Below are 16,218 nucleotides of genomic sequence, written 5' to 3' on the forward strand. Positions count from 1 at the left end.
TCAGAGCAGCTTTGTCCGCAATATATCTGCATCAGTCCGTATCCAAAGAAAAAGTTAAAGTTCACAAAGTTCAGCTTCAGTTTCAGAACATATGTTAGAGATCTCTAGCACACCCTTTATATCCCATCAAACTGTAAAATAACCATCAATTTTTAGTTTTATACGGAAAAAGTAGCCCGAACAGACACCTTTGACCTTTTTTTTTTAAGGGATGCGGTAAAAAAAATTCCAACCGATCTACAAAAATACAGTTTTTGCGTCCACTTCTATGATGCTCTGTATCGAGGGAGCCCAACTGCCACGGAAACATCCGCATTTGCCGTCCGCGCCGCCCCACCCGTCCCCAGACGCCAGCCGCCCGCCCCGGCCGACGCCCGCCCGCGTCTCTCCTAGAAGCTAGCTACGGATCGATTCGAGCTGGCCACCTGACGGAGGAGCTAGCTAGCTCCTGGATTTGGCCGCTTCGTGCGCTGTCCACCGATTTCGTAGGGCGAGCTAACTGACCTTGGACACGGGCGAGAGAAAGATGTGGGGAAAAATATAAATGAATATTCGATTTTTACAGTTTAAGTTTGAGTAGTCTGTTCAGCCATAGCTTAAATCAATCTTTAAAATGCATTTTCCGTGAACTGAAAACCACATATCAAACCGATCCTTAAACCATATTTTCAATTCCGCGGTTTAAGGGGTATGCTAGATGCTCTTGCCTGATAGGCTGATAGGCAGGTTAAAGTTTTCATCAAAAGAAAAAAAAGAGTAGAGATTGGCATAGCACCCCACACGGCCTGTTTACCCGGCGCAGTCTGACGTCGATGGCGTATTTATCCACCCCGTCTCCACCGATCTAAACGCCTGCCCACATCGCGCAGCCTCTCCGTCCACCGTCCTCGCCGCCGACGACAAGGCTACCACTGGAGGCAGCGTCAGAGCCGATCCCACAGCCCCGCAACCTCGCCACGGCCACACGTGACGCCCCTGCGCACATCCGCGGTACCAGCTCACGACGAGGGGGAGGAAGAGGGGGGGTGGGCTATGGAGAAGCAGCCGGGGGCTTCGCCGGAGACCGCGGCGGCAGCCGCGGAGGTGGCGGCGCAGTTCAGGTCGCTCGTCAGCGCCGAGGATGTGGAATCCATCAAGCAGGCGCAGCACCTCATGTGAGTGATTCCCCGTCTCCGACGCCTTCGCTCGTAATTTGGTTTCAGTTCGATTTGTTCTAACACATCAGAATACCGCCCCTAGTTTTGCCACAGATTTCGTAAAATCCCAGTTTTATCATAGGTTGCTTTCTTTTTGCCAGTATCATAGGTTGTTTGTGTCTGCAGATGTATGCCTCAACTGTTGAGTGCTTGCAGTTCTGGTGCTTGATTCAGAGCCGTAGGGAGATCTACTTATTCCTCCCTTCAAGAGTGTCCGAGTACGAATTGGGTTGAACAATGGTAGATGATGTGAATTCGGTTTATTCTTTGGTATGTAGTAAACCTGAAAGTCGGGTCGTGCCTGACTGCCCGGAGATTTTACCAAGTGGTCGCTAGAATTTCTAGGTGGCATTCACATCTCACAGTACATACTTATGTTACTTTAAGCCTTGTTAGGCAGTGATCTAGTGACGCAGAGCAAATCAACACTCCGCTTTTTTGTCATCAGGGGCCACCTGTTGGCATTGGATCTTACAAGTTAGACATGAAGAAGGAAAATCTGTGTCCTACAAACATAATTACTTGTTTTCGCGATCTTTTTATTCTTGTACAAGTTGTGAAGCTTTTTAACTGGTAAATGGATCTTGGATAGAAATCTGGGATGTCATCGAGTTTGCTGGTAGCCTTCATTTCGGCACAGGATCGGAGACAGGGGAGACTGGCAGGAGCCATGGCTACTCCGTGCCATCTTAAGTGCATGCACATGGTGCTGTTAATCCTTACAATATCAAATAAACTTTTCATTGCCGCATACTTTGTCCCCTCTTATTAATAGTTTGATTCATCTGGCCGCATCAAATTCTAATTCTTGGCTCATCCACTGTTTCCGCACCCATGTTTATCCGATAGTAAGAGCCCCCTGCCACCTCTTAATTGGACCATTGTTAGGAGTGACTGATGAGTGGAAAGAGCTTACGGAGTTCAGCTAATTGCTGCTGTTAAGTGATGGTTTGTAAATGTATAGGCGGTTGTTAGTGATGGTTCTGTACTACTTTCATATGAGCATACCATATCGGTGGCCCTTTGCCATGTGCACATTTTGAGTGTTCCACTGTTTATTTCTGTCCTCTGTTCATCCTATTACCTCCTAATTGGGTATTTGTTAGTGATGACTGATGAGTTCAAACTAGAAAGAGCTTGTAGAGTTAAGCCAAATGCTCGCATTTAGTGATGGGCCGTCAAATATATGGCTGGTTATAAGTTTTATAAAAATTCCAAGTGCTATGCTTCTACTATATGTGTGCACAACATTATCTCTGTGACACCGAGGATAATAGAACTGTTGATGTCCCTTTGCCTCATCCAGCTTTTGTCTCCACTGTTTGCCTATCTGTTTGATTGTTTTCCTCTTTGCATCCAAAACACCCATATACCCGTGCATCCCTGTCCAGTTGCCCCTGAAATGGTTCATGAATCAAATCTGATAAACATGTAAATAGGCAGTACTAGGCTCTATTGCTGGGACTTTTGGTGCTATCAGTATCATGGAGACACCCTACTGTACACTTACACTTTTGTTTCTCATTTTCCTCCCCGAGCACTTGCGGTGCTTGCTGTGATACTTCTGCCTCTTTTTGCACAGGCATGTGGCGTTCACCTGCCCTAACCTTGATTCTCAAACAAGAGTTTGTATAATTTGTAAAGGATTGCACTGAGATTCTAGTCAACCTAAAACAGCTGTAGAATGTGCTGTTAGTATTTTTTTTAAATCAAGTACATGTTAGGCCCTGCTTGGATTGAGTGTAAAATCCATGTGCTCCCCGCAATTTAGCTCAAGTTTGAACTGAATACCGGGCAGCACACAAAATTTACATCCATTCCAAACAGGGCCTTAAAATTTACTCTATTATACTTGTAGACAATTCCGTGTGGTTTGTATATGTTGTTTAGGGAATGCATGTAATTTGAAGTGGTCATAGCTTGCGAAAAGGTTAAGTGCTCTGTGCTCTCATTCTTACATGTGTAATGAGTCAAATTATGTTTCATAGTCGTATATAATTTCTCAGAACCCACCAACGCTCTGTACCCTATTGGCTCAACAGTTTTGGACTCCCAACAGGCATAGGGTGGTCATAGTTCCTAGATCTTGTAATTAATTGCAGTAATTCTCGTTAGTACGCAGGTAATGCACGTGCCACTTTCCCTCTTGAACTCCTACTTTCCTTTCTATAAAATATCAGCTTTCGACTTTCATAAATGGCATCTTGCCCTGGCAGATATACTCGCTACACAGATATCGCTAGTGATTTGTTCACTGCATATTCTATTCTCCAATTAAGCATGCATAATATCAAATGATAGATTTATCCTTAGTACGCCAATGCTTGTTATTTTTCTGATTTCCTTGATAGAGTTGTATGATTAGCTGTTTCCTTAATGGGATAGGTGGGTAATTTGATTACTCCATCCAGTTTCCGACACCGTTGTTTGTACATCAGCATGGTTCAAAGCGTAACTGTGGCGACTGATTTCTATTATAATATATTCTAAAAGCCACACCATTATGTCTTTTCATAGTCTTTCTTGAGACAAAGTTGCACATATGATTTTTCATTTGTCTAATCTAAATATTTCAAAGGATATCGATATTTCAGTTTCTAAAGTCGGACTTCACCCATGCCTCCAAAACAACAGCTTCTAGGGAATTGGAGGGAGTATAGCACAACTGCTCATCTAAATTACTTGGGGTATAAGTTCCTGATTTTGCTTCTTCATGCCAATACAACATGGTCTGGGTCACCGGTCATCCACTAAATAAGTAATGTGCTACTGGCAAACCATAAGACCTACTATTCACCAGTCAGGCCCATTGAGTAATGGATATTGCTGGTATTACAAAAAGAATACTTCTGTCCGTTTCATTTTTGGCCATAGACATGTGACATTTCAGTTTCCCTTTTCCACGCACCATGCTTTAGTGTGGGCTGCCTGACCTGACCCTGTGACGTGCTAAACTTAGTACTGGCCCGAAGACCAATTGACATGACAAGGTTGGAGGTACGGCCCCGAGGACCAATGACATGCCAGCCATGTTGCCGAGTTGAAATGGAGGGAAGGTTGGGGACTGGGATATAGATCTTTACTGAATACTGATTGATTGTTCTCATTACTTGGGTAATCCATCTCAGGTACAAGCTGTCCCCTTCTGTAGGGAAGATTGACTTGGACCACAAAAATTGATCTGTGCTTACCTAACAATCCTTATTCCCATTTCCCAAGTAAATTGAAGTCTTGCCTAATTAAATTGGTATATTTCTGACCCTCACTTTGCCCTATGGAAAAATGTGAGCTTCCAAGTTTAGTCAGTACTCTTATGCAACAAATGCTGGTAATCTTGGCCTTGGTTAGTGCATGCTGTAATGCCAAGCCAGCCTGCTTCCCCCGTTTCTGCAAAATTCGTGCCATGGTAACGTAATTAGTAACATCTCTTAGTAGTGGCACTCTTGTTTTCCTTTTTTGGTGAGAGTGCTTCTCACTCTCCACTTAGAGCATTTTAGCTACCGAAACATTTAGGTTGGCATCCATTACGTTGTTAGACTTGTGTAATTCTGAATGCTTAAATGACAGGTATCTACTGCATGGCAGTAGAAGTTTTCGGAATTGTGGCCTAATGATCCATACTGTTACTTTGCAGACTGGGGCGATTGCAAGATAGTAATGCAGTTCTCATACATTTCAACGAGTATTCTGAGCAATGCTTTGCGGAGGTGTCCAGTGACCTTGCTAGCAAAGCTCGCCTTCTCAAGTCGATGAAGGATGATCTTGACCATATTTTCATGAAGCTGAGGTACCTTCTTGCATGCTTATTCTTCTTCTAAAGTGCCAGCTGCTTTTTAGTCTCTATTCTATTATTTTCTAGTGCGGTTTTGTCTATCTACGGGATGATTCTCTTCTCCAGGAGTGTTATTTGAGCTGTACCTCTATAGTAGTTCTCCGGCGCAGGTAACTTGTCTTTTATGCTGTTATTGTAGAAGCATGAAATCAAGGTTAGCAACAACATATCCAGACGCTTTCCCTGATGGCGCGATGGCAAAGACCATGGACCAAAGACCAGATCTTGAAACTCCTCTGGAATAGTCGGTTTATCACCTAAACTTAGCATGTTAGTGACGAGATCTGCAGTGAAGATCCATTCTTCGTGAGAAGTGAAGCAACAAGCTATCTTCATCCTTTGTTTGCCGAAAATTGCAGCATTTATTCTTCCAGAAGCTTCTGCATACACATTTTGTGGCGTATGTACATAACTGGACTTGGTAGATATATGCCTTTTGCTTCTTTTCCTTGTGTATATGTGAGATGGACACCACGTAATTGTTGGGATGGTCGCTGTAGGGTTTAAGGTTATATTTGCAATATGCTCCATGTTTGTAAGATCTAGTGTGACATGACCAGAAAACAAATGGTAATCTGGGTGTAGGATTATAAGGCTACCTCGTTAGCTTCGCGAGCACAATGCGCATTGCCTATCTGAACGATTAACTGGGAGCATTCCGTGATGATTGTGGCAACTATGGCCTCCGAGCAATCTGACCTAGCTTCGATATGGTTGTATCCGATTTGATTGTCAAGCAGGTTTTGTTGTTGCGAATTCTTTTTTGTTAGGGCAGTTAGGCTATCTCCAAGTATACCATAATGAACTAACAACTATGTAGTTTTTCAGAATAATAGCACATTAGATCTTTCCTTGCAAAGTATTTAGTTCTGCTTAAGGTTTTTCTTTCATATGAGGGGAAATTATGAGGGTCGTGGCTATAAACAATGACCGAGAGAGGTGCAGAGCTCACGAGAGTGAGAGACATTGCAAGGCGGGAGAAGGAAGACTACTTTTTTGTTCTTTCCTATGCTCGAATAGGGTGGACGCTATGTACCCTTATTAACATAAAAAATGTCGAGACGGCGATGCCGAAAGCCGGCGGCAAGAACGGGGAGGAGTTTCTGTGCCGAGGTTGAGGAGCGGTTGATCAATGAGGAGTACAAGATCTGGAAGAACACACCCTTCCTCTGTGACCTCATCATCACCCATGCGCGTGATGTGTTTTGTTACTCAATAGGCACAAACTTGGTGGCTCTCCGTGAGTTGTCCTAAATTTGGTACCAACGTGTTTACCCTAGCCTCATATGTGGTTGGTTTGTGTAATTTACTACCTAGTGGATCCAACTCGCATGTGTGACCTGCAAGCAACCTGACCTCACTTCGATGTGATAAGACGTGGTGTAATACAGTGGGTGAATGATAGGCAAACCAAGATAGACCGTGATCCTGTTTTGAATTCCTTTTAGTTAGGACCTTTAGGATATATTCGAGTATATACTATAATGAAGTAACAACAATGTAGTTTTCAAATAGTTGTGGTTATAGACAATGACCATGAGAGGTGTTAAAGCTCACAAGAGTGGGAGACATCAACGAAGAGCCAAGGGTGTATGCGGGAGAAGGAAGACCACCTATTTATCATTTCCTACGCTTGAATAGGGGCACACGCTATAACATAATACTCCCTCTGTTCAGAATAACTTGTCGCAGGAATGAATAGAAAATGAATGTATTTAGAACTAAAATACGTCTAGATACATCCTTTTCCGTGACAAGTAATTCCGGATCGAGGGAGCATGTTAGAAGAGAGGAATTTTTGTCGTGACGTGCACATGCTGTGTGCCACCCCAATAAAAATGGTAATACCTCGCTCCCGCCAGCTCACATTTGTCATCAATTGCTGCCTTAATTGAAAACGTTATTAGATTTTGTATCTTTCTTGATTCTCTTTTCTGCTTTTCTGGAAAGAACTTATTGCTCCCTCCGTATAGCAGTAATCTGCTTACTCAGCATCGTTCCACATTTACTCCACTGCTCACACCTTCCACTCTGGCTGACATGTGGGTCCAACGCCTCCAACGCCTCGTAGCCGGGCCTGGGCCTCCGCTGAAGCAATGAGGCCCAAACTCGCGTGTAAACCCCTTCGTTTTGACAGCTCGAGACCTCTCTTTCGGCTCTCTCTTTTTATTCTTCCCCCTCCGCTCCGCACCGCACCACAGCGCCGCGCCCCCCACAGTTTCTCCTCTCTCCTCCCCCCGTCACGCTCCCCAGTCCCCACCCCCACCCCCCATCACCCTCCCGCCATTTCCCCCCTCCCCCCGCCCCAAAACCCCCGCCCAAAGCCAAACCCTAACCCTAGCGGGGCGACGGCGATGCCGAAGGCCGGCGGCGGGGACGAGGAGGAGTTCCGCGCCGAGGTGGAGGAGCGGCTGATCAACGAGGAGTACAAGATCTGGAAGAAGAACACGCCCTTCCTCTACGACCTCGTCATCACCCACGCGCTCGAATGGCCCTCGCTCACCGTGCAGTGGCTCCCCGACCGCACCGAGCCCGCCGGCAAGGACCACTCCGTGCAGAAGATGGTGCTCGGCACCCACACCTCCGACAACGAGCCCAACTACCTCATGCTCGCCCAGGTCCAGCTCCCCCTCGACGACGCCGAGGCCGACGCGCGCCACTACGACGACGACCACGCCGACATCGGCGGCTTCGGGGCCGCATCCGGCAAGGTTCGATACTTCGCGCCCGTCCCCCTCCCCCTCCCCCAATCTCGCATCCTCTGCTGTTTATGGGTAATTAATTACCGGTGCTGCTGTGCTGTGGGCTCGTGCAATTCTGTTCCGGGCTGATCCACTTTGCTCGTGGGGGTTAGTTAGGGTTCGTGTTAGCTGTGTGGTAATCGAGCGTGTATTGGTAGTTTATTGGCGAGGGTAATGGTAATTTTGGGAGGAGGGAGGGGATTTATGCTGGCCTGTTCCTCTAGCTAGGCGTACTGGGGGGGGGGGGGTTCGAAGTTTGTGGGCGGTTTGTGTGTTGCGTTAGTTTCGGAGGGGTTTGGCGGCTTGTGTGTTGCGTTAATCACTGTCTTGGCTTATTGATTAGCAGCAGGCGTTTCAGATGAAGGTAGTGGGGTTGTATCGTGATACTTGGGTAACCAAAATTGCTTCTGTTCTGTAACTGTAAGCTTCTAGGATGTCACATTTCAATGGTGCAGACTATGGGTCTAGATCTGGCAGTTGAAAGTGCTTCATCTTTGCTGGTTTAGCAACCTGATTTCACATGTCAGCAGTAGGAAGTGCAGCTATATATCATTTACTTTGTCTTTCTGTAAGCTGCAGTTGAAGCAACAATGTGTGCTTTTACAGTTGTAAACTTTCATCATATCACATTCCAGGCACTTACTCTGCATCAGTGGTCACCTAATTATTGTATTGGTTAAGCCCCCTCCACCCTTCCCCTCATAACATGTTTTTAACTGCACTGTTCTATTACTAGTTGATTGGCTTTCTTGGTGTAAATTGTGTGCTGTACAGGTTTTGTATCTGTCTTACATTTTTTTGTGTTAGTGTTAGGAAAGGAACTTGTGAACCCCTCTTTGAATGGTGCACGGGTCTGTAGGGATGTTGATGGTTGGCGCTTTGGAATTTTCTGATTACGACCTTCTGAGTTTGATTATATCTCGTGCTATTCTGTTACTCCCTCTGTAAACTAATATAAGATCTTATAGATCACCAAATAATCATAATCAACAGAAGGAAATTATAACTCAACCTACTGTATCAAACACAACCGGAAACTCAGCCTGTTCACATGTCACATTATCATAGCAAATATGAGAGAAGATATTACCTTGTTGGACCATGCACTAATCTAGCTATTGCTATCCTTGTCAAATTTGGCCTTGGTATCTTCAGGGGCTAGGTTGTATTTGGGTGGTTACGAGGTAATTGGCCTAGTTCTGGGAGATTTGCCAAACAACACTTTCTGCACAGATTCTTGTCTAGGCATCACTGCATAGTAAGTGAGGACCAGTCAAAACGCACGGGTGCGGAAGCAATCATACATGTATGGTATGCTACACATAGAAATCCTGAATTTCTCAATGACCTGCTTATCTCCAACGTCCTCTCTTGAAACCTCATCTTGTGGGCTTTCTTAAGAGTGCAAATGGACCCTTAAGGATATCCTTTTGCCCTCTTCAGTTCGACCAAATGAAGTAAATTTTCAGAAGTTACATCACTTTTTGAAATTTTTGTTAATATGGTTGAACTAAGGAGGGTCAGAGGGTACCCTAAGGGTCACAGATTTGCATCCCTGGGCATTCTCAACTTACAGCTACCCCGCATAAGCTCCCCACAAAACTCCTCCTCTGTTCCCCACCAAGACCTCTGGTTTGTTCATCTTGTCCTTGGAAGCTTAGTGGATTGAAGTTGCTGTCTTTGGTTTTAGGGGGCTTGGTTGAGGATATGGTTGGAGGAGATCAAAGGCATAGCCGGTACCAAGCCTGGGTAAAGGAGGAGGGTTGTGATAGGCTTGGCGAGCCAACGTAAAAACTAGCCAGTCCCATGGGTATGAAACCCATTTGAGTGAGAGTAGTACTAGGATGGGTGACCTCTTGGGAAGTCCTCGTGAAAGGGTTTCATATCTAAGGGTTGTGATAGGCTTGGCGAGCCAACGTAAAAACTAGCCAGTCCTTTGGGTATGAAACCCATTTGGGCGAGAGTAGTACTAGGATGGGTGACCTCCTGGGAAGTCCTCGTGAAAGGGTTTCATATCTAGCCTACCCCAACTTGTTTGGGGCAAAAGGCTTAGTAAGTAAGTAAGTAATTGGTTGCCTCCCTTTCAAAATGGTATAAGGTTCTTTGGGGATATTGATGATACACCCCTTACTTGGGTTTTGCTTGGAATTATTGGTACCTTCTAAGGTCAACATAGTTGTAAAATTATAATGCAGTTGAACCTGATCCAAACAGAGCGAGCGCCTACCTCTTTAACTGGGCCTTATTGACCTTACCTTGGCAATATGTTAGCCCAGTGCTAGAATGAAGTCAGAAATCCCCCCTCCAGCCTTGGGCTTTGATCCTACCTCTCAAACTTGCCTAGCCCAGATATGATTCCCAACCAACCAGTAAAACCTTGATCTCCTCCACACCATAACCCCCACCAACCCCCCTAAATCCAAACCCTAGAATCCCAATCCCCTAGATCCAAACCCTAGAATCCCAATCCCCTACTTCCACACACAGGAAGGACGAGCGAAAGGACTGGAGATGTCTGTGGGAATAGAGGAGGAATTTCATGCGGAGGAGGTACAGATTCATGAGGATGAAGATATGATGAATAAACACATTTTGGAGGAATTCGTGATTTGGAAGTGTAATGCGCCATTTCTATATGATCTCATCATCACACACGCGTTAGAGTGGCCATTGCTCACTGTGCAGTGGCTCCCTAGCCATGAACAGTCTGTCCAAAAAGTGTTGTTTGGCACACACGTATCCGTAGGCAATCCCAATTACCTCACAGTTGCCCAAGTCCATCTACCTCCTGAGGATGCCATGGCCAAATTGGACAATGAAGATAGTCAGATTTGTTCAGAATCCAACAAGGTAGTAGTCTTCTCTCTTACTTGCTTATGATGCGATCTATGAACTAATGGAGTTCCTAGTTTGTGGCCAATTCACTAGGTTGAGTCATGGTTCCTTTGCTGATTCTTTGGCAACAGTTTTCTGGGTGGTTGTGGTACTGATTTGAGATACTGTGAGAAGTTCTGGGCAATTTGTTTTATTGTGGTCCATCGCGCATTGCATGCCCAATAGTGATTTGAGATGAATTGTTCTGTCAGATTAGGGATCTGATCACATCTAGATTTTAGATTAATTTTTTGTGAACTTGTTTGGGTACTTTATCAGGTTGGGTGATTTTCGTGAAGACTAGTGGGCTGTTGTGAGCACTATTGCATTTTTTACGTGTTTTATTGTTGGTCACCAATGCATACTGAGTTGGTTATTGTGTGCTATTGGGAAAACTTGGGATGTCTGATGATATCTTTAATACTTGCTTAGCATCTTCACTTGTTCATGTAGATTTTTCTTGTTTTCCATGAATCTCTCATTTCTGTTCCCATACCTGGACACCAGTTGACCTACTGTCTGTTTTATGTTTGATCCCTTTGTTGAATATATATGGGATTTGGTTAATTGCTTTGATCTATTGTGTTAGACTGTTGATTTAACTTCTTTAAATTGAAGTACCCTAGTAGATTAACGCCATGTCTATAATTATATTATGTACCTTAGCCCAGTCATGGAGCTCAAAATTTGCTAGACGCATGTTTTTGTGATTGAGATGTTTGTGCTTTCTTGTCACGCGCCTATTAATTTAACTACTTGTTTTGCTTACTAGTACGAGTCCTCAATTCATGCTGCTATGTAAAAGGCCATAACCAATTGATTTTGAATCATTCTAACAGTGGTGTTGCTTTGTTGGACCCATATAATAATAGCATCTTTCTGTGATATAGATGGAAGTTGGAATATAAACCCTTCTGTTGAATTCAGGTGTCCTTTTCGCATGTAACAATGTTTGGATGCGCCTTTGAGTTGTTGTCTATTTGATCAACAAACCAGTTATCGATTGTACTTGGACTGTAAGGAAATGTGACAATCCAGAACTCATTAGACAAATATAGTATTGATGATTTGTAAGTTTGGCCAGGCCTTCAAATATGACTTGCACTTGTGCCATTGTTAGAAAACAGATTAAGATAACCTGGGGTATATTTGTATACCTCTAGAACAATTGTTTTCGTGAAGAAACTTTTAGTGCATATAGATAACATGCCATGTACCATTCTTGCTATTTATTTTGTTTTTGATGGTGCAAAAAATCACATTTGGAGGCATTTTGTCTGTCTTTTGTAGGTGCAAATAGTTCAACAGATAAATCATGATGGAGAAGTTAATCGGGCTCGATATATGCCCCAAAATTCATTTATTATTGCTACCAAGACAGTCAGTGCAGAAGTGTATGTCTTTGATTATAGCAAGCACCCATCAAAGCCTCCACTAGATGGTGCGTGCAATCCTGATTTACGGCTGAAGGGACACAACTCTGAAGGATATGGCCTGTCCTGGAGTATCTTTAAAGAGGGTCATTTGCTGAGTGGATCGGATGATGCTCAAATTTGCTTATGGGACATCACAGCAAATGGTAAAAATAAAACTCTCGACGCATACCAGATTTTTAAGGTATGGCTCATGATCCTTTTTCCATTTGAGTGCATTAACGCATAGCTTTGTTTGTACCATTGGTTAAAGCTTTCCTCATGACATGCCATTCTGATAGCATATTTCTCTGAATGTGTTTGTGTGCTAGTCATATCTGGTATTCATCCTTGGAGAAATAATATACATAATATATTCCTGATGGTCTTTTGTGAAGATGGTATACATGAGGAAAAAGTCTATCTGCATCCTAATTACGACACTTCTTTTACACCCTCCTAGTTGAAACCATTCACATTAGGTCTAACAGCAGCTTTCATGGGTAATTTTGGGTGATGCACCGTCCATGTCAGCAGGTTTTGCTGTGTTATCCTGAAGAATAGAATTATAGTCTGTATTTCACACTCAGACATGGCAGCTCTGGCAGTGTTATTAATCTAAGACTGTCAATTCCTTCCTTTTGGTTCTCTAGCTGTTGGTACCGCATGGCATGGTCCATAGTCAGTTAAGAATCATAAATCATAACAATAATACTGTTTAATGCTCAGTGTGTTGAATATGTGAACAAGTGAGATTACTGATCTGGTATCGGTGCTGATTTTGTTTTGAAGTTTATCTTTGTAAGCTTCTGCACAGAATGCAGGGCCATAAAAAAAAATCAGTGCTACACAGTAACAATACTCAATTGGAAACATATTGGTAGTGCATGGATAACTTCACCTTGTAGGAAAATAAGGGGGTCTGTTTTTCTTCCCGACCAAGCTGCCCTTTTAGCACCATGTGTATTTTCAGTCAATTGACATGGTCCCCAGTACATTGGACCAATAACTTTCCTAGTTATACTATAGCAAAAACATGGAAGTTTCACTTGTATGATTATTCAACTGATATTTTTCATGTGACCAGCACATCTGTTAGTGGCTTAACACGATATTTCTTTTGGTTCTGTTCTGTTTAGTTTCATGATGGCGTCGTTGAAGATGTTGCTTGGCATTTGAGGCATGAATACTTATTCGGCTCAGTTGGTGATGATCATCATCTCCTAATTTGGGATATGCGTAGTCCTGCACCTACCAAGCCTGTACAGTCTGTGGTGGCACACCAGGGTGAGGTAGGTTTCCTGGGGAGCCTCAAGTCTCTACTTACTATTGGTTTAATGCTATACTATTAACATTATGTGAAGAATACAATATCATGGTTAGATATCTTGTTAATTTGTTTATTGGTTCTTACCCCTGAAGCTGATGCAGCCAATGGTGGTTCAGGATACAAAACAGAGTAGCATATTTGTATAACGATAACATATGGGGTGTCAACACGTTCATTGTTCTAGAATCTAGGTCCTCTTCAAGTATTGGTTGTAAACAAATTAGCCGAGGACATCCTAAATGATCTCATTTTGAATGCTGTAGTGATCGGAGGAAAACTACAATCTATTTATCCGGCTGCATGGATTGTTTCACTTGAAAACCTCAACTGCTGTATCCAGAAAAGAAAGATGGCATCTGGTAGCAATTTTATGAATACTCATATAGTCATATCACTCTAGTAGTTTTTACTCGTGCATGATTTCTATTCAGAGGCTGTTATCACTGGGCACACCTTGCTTTCCCTATATTATTCTTCTGGAAGAGCCAATTGGTTTTGTTTCTGTTGTTTGTGTAAAGAAATGTGTTCTTACACTTTCCACTTTGTTTCCTTATGTCACATTTATAGGTGAATTGCCTGGCTTTCAATCCTTTCAATGAATGGGTTGTTGCAACTGGTTCAACCGACAAGACTGTCAAATTATTTGATCTTCGGAAGATTGATACTTCGCTGCACACTTTTGATTGTCACAAGTATGCTTCAGTTTTACCATCACTTTTCTGTTCGAAGTTCCATCCATCCTATTTTTAGCTTAGAAGGAAACGAGTATATGTTTGTGTTATTCATTGTATGTTTGTTATTATCGGTCTTGAATCTGAATTTGATTGTGTAATCAGAGAGGAAGTATTTCAAGTTGGATGGAGCCCAAAGAATGAAACTATACTTGCATCTTGTTGTCTGGGAAGGAGGCTGATGGTTTGGGATCTAAGCAGGTAAAAACCGTCCAGCTTTCAAAGTTTTTTCAACATTCCTTTTTCGTTTCCTCACTTCCCTCTTGATGTGAATGATGTTTGTGTTGACAGAATTGATCAGGAGCAAACACCAGAGGACGCGGAGGACGGCCCTCCTGAGCTCTTGTTCATTCATGGAGGCCACACAAGCAAAATCTCAGACTTCTCCTGGAACCCGTGTGAGGACTGGGTGCTTGCAAGCGTTGCTGAAGACAACATCCTTCAGATATGGCAGATGGCGGAGAACATCTACCATGACGAGGATGATCTTCCCAGCGATGAGCCGGCAAAGGCTTCATGAAACCCTTAATGGTAGGACACCTGAATGGAGGCAAGATAATACCTTAGCTTTGTCGATTTTAGGTAACCTTCTGTGATTGAACATGTTGTCTTGGTTGGATTTGTATGTGCGTTGTACTCGGCACTTCCAGCATAGTACATACCAATTAGACTACCTGTCGGTTGTAGTTGATGCATTTACCTGTTTCACCATATCGTGAGTCCTGGGGATTATACCGTTAGATATTTACCCCCTCCGTTTCAAAATAGATGATCCAACTTTATACTAACTTTGTACTAAAGTTGGTACAAAGTTGAGTCCACTTTCGATGGATGTCATTTGTTGACCATGTTGACCATGCCGCGACGACGGCACCATGGCATTGGACAACAGCGAGGCCTAGGAAGGGAACGACACGGAGCCAGAGAAGATTCGGCAGTTGTTTCCCACACGAAGGGGAGTACGAGGGTCTATTAGTTTGTATGCCGTTGCTGGAGAATAACAGCAGGTGTAGGTGAGTAGAGGGATGGCTAGGCCAGCGATGGGAGTACGGTGGGTCGGTGAGGCCTGCGCGTTAGAACAGCCGGCCGCGGGAGGAGGGAGCAGGCAGTCTCGCCGGTGCTTGTTTGAGCAGCTGGAGCAGGAATAACAGAGATTGAAGAAGTATGACGGCCGTTGGATGGACGTCCAACAGTTACTGCTCTTGTGTGTTGACTAAGTTAACACGGCGTTGCGTGTGCGTCAATCTTTTTTTAAGAAAGCGTACGCGTCAACCTATAGTAGGCGCACAAGTCAGCCTCAAATGTGTGGAAAACAACATACAACCCATCTGCCATTATTTATAATAATTTACAGCCCATTTGCTAATTCTAATTTGAAGAATAAATTTATATAAATATAAAATCCAAATAATTGATTACGTATAAAAATTAATGGAATTTAAAATCTTGAAATAAAAAAAAGAAACTAATTTCCGGTTTGATGTGTTTTAAAAATGTACAGCCCATTTCTCATTACTGATAGCCCATTTCTGGGCAAGCCGAATAAAACTCTCCTCGTCTTGAAAGATTTGCAGGCCAGCAGGGCTGGCAAAGCAAGGAGGCCTCGATTGGGTATTTCTTTAAAAAAGTAGAACTGAGCTTGTCGTGGAATTGTCACGGCAGATGTCCTCGTGCAAGGACTTAGTCGTGAAGCCATCGCAGCTAGGAAGCTTAAAGGGGTTAAACGGGACAAGGAACACGAGGGTTATACTGGTTCGGCCCCTTACGGTGAAGGTAAAAGCCTACGTCCAGTTGAGGTGGTATTGATTAGGGTTTCGATGACCAGGAGCTAAACCGTCCTGCCTGGTTATCGATTTTGTCTTACTCGTCCCTAAACCGCCGCCGAGTCGCCCCTTTATATAGAGGTTGACGCCCAGCAGCTCTCAGAGCCCCGGCCGGTTCATAACAGTGTCCGGCTCGGACTCTTAACTATTCTTGCCTTACACTACAAGTTTCACCCTAACGGCGGTTAACACTACGGGCCTTAAGCCATCTCCGGGTCTTAAGCCCATTATTGACCCGCCGTCTTCAAGTTTGGTGCTGGGCTTCGCGTGATGACCATT

The 16,218-nt window shown here is 43.7% G+C and overlaps 2 protein-coding genes across 2 annotated transcripts; both read left to right on the forward strand.

Annotated features, from left to right (window-relative positions):
* Window positions 1-843: 843 nt before the first annotated feature.
* LOC109736305 (kxDL motif-containing protein LO9-177) lies at window positions 844-5,675 on the forward strand. The gene is made up of 3 exons (XM_020295556.4): window positions 844-1,154; window positions 4,831-4,983; window positions 5,168-5,675. Exons 1-3 carry the CDS (start codon window positions 1,033-1,035, stop codon window positions 5,271-5,273), a joined length of 381 nt encoding a protein of 126 aa, XP_020151145.1. The 5' UTR covers window positions 844-1,032; the 3' UTR covers window positions 5,274-5,675.
* A 1,540-nt stretch (window positions 5,676-7,215) lies between these two features.
* LOC109736225 (histone-binding protein MSI1) lies at window positions 7,216-14,827 on the forward strand. Its single transcript, XM_020295464.4, has 6 exons — window positions 7,216-7,739; window positions 11,934-12,260; window positions 13,195-13,347; window positions 13,953-14,077; window positions 14,222-14,317; window positions 14,408-14,827. Exons 1-6 carry the CDS (start codon window positions 7,383-7,385, stop codon window positions 14,634-14,636), a joined length of 1,287 nt encoding a protein of 428 aa, XP_020151053.1. The 5' UTR covers window positions 7,216-7,382; the 3' UTR covers window positions 14,637-14,827.
* The last annotated feature ends 1,391 nt before the right edge of the window (window positions 14,828-16,218 follow it).

Source organism: Aegilops tauschii, chromosome 5, assembly GCF_002575655.3.
Source record: "Aegilops tauschii subsp. strangulata cultivar AL8/78 chromosome 5, Aet v6.0, whole genome shotgun sequence".
Classification (NCBI taxonomy): domain Eukaryota; kingdom Viridiplantae; phylum Streptophyta; class Magnoliopsida; order Poales; family Poaceae; genus Aegilops; species Aegilops tauschii.

What these genes read in the sequence shown, in the direction of transcription:
- LOC109736305 (XM_020295556.4), top strand. Translation starts at nt 1,033, where the DNA reads ATGGAGAAGCAGCCGGGGGCTTCGCCGGAGACCGCGGCGGCAGCCGCG. An exon ending in AAGCAGGCGCAGCACCTCAT is followed by an intron (nt 1,155 to 4,830) that starts GTGAGTGATTCC and finishes GTTACTTTGCAG; the next exon opens with ACTGGGGCGATTGCAAGATA. An exon ending in CATATTTTCATGAAGCTGAG is followed by an intron (nt 4,984 to 5,167) that starts GTACCTTCTTGC and finishes CTGTTATTGTAG; the next exon opens with AAGCATGAAATCAAGGTTAG.
- LOC109736225 (XM_020295464.4), top strand. Translation starts at nt 7,383, where the DNA reads ATGCCGAAGGCCGGCGGCGGGGACGAGGAGGAGTTCCGCGCCGAGGTG. An exon ending in ACGCATACCAGATTTTTAAG is followed by an intron (nt 12,261 to 13,194) that starts GTATGGCTCATG and finishes TGTTCTGTTTAG; the next exon opens with TTTCATGATGGCGTCGTTGA. An exon ending in ATGGTTTGGGATCTAAGCAG is followed by an intron (nt 14,318 to 14,407) that starts GTAAAAACCGTC and finishes TTGTGTTGACAG; the next exon opens with AATTGATCAGGAGCAAACAC.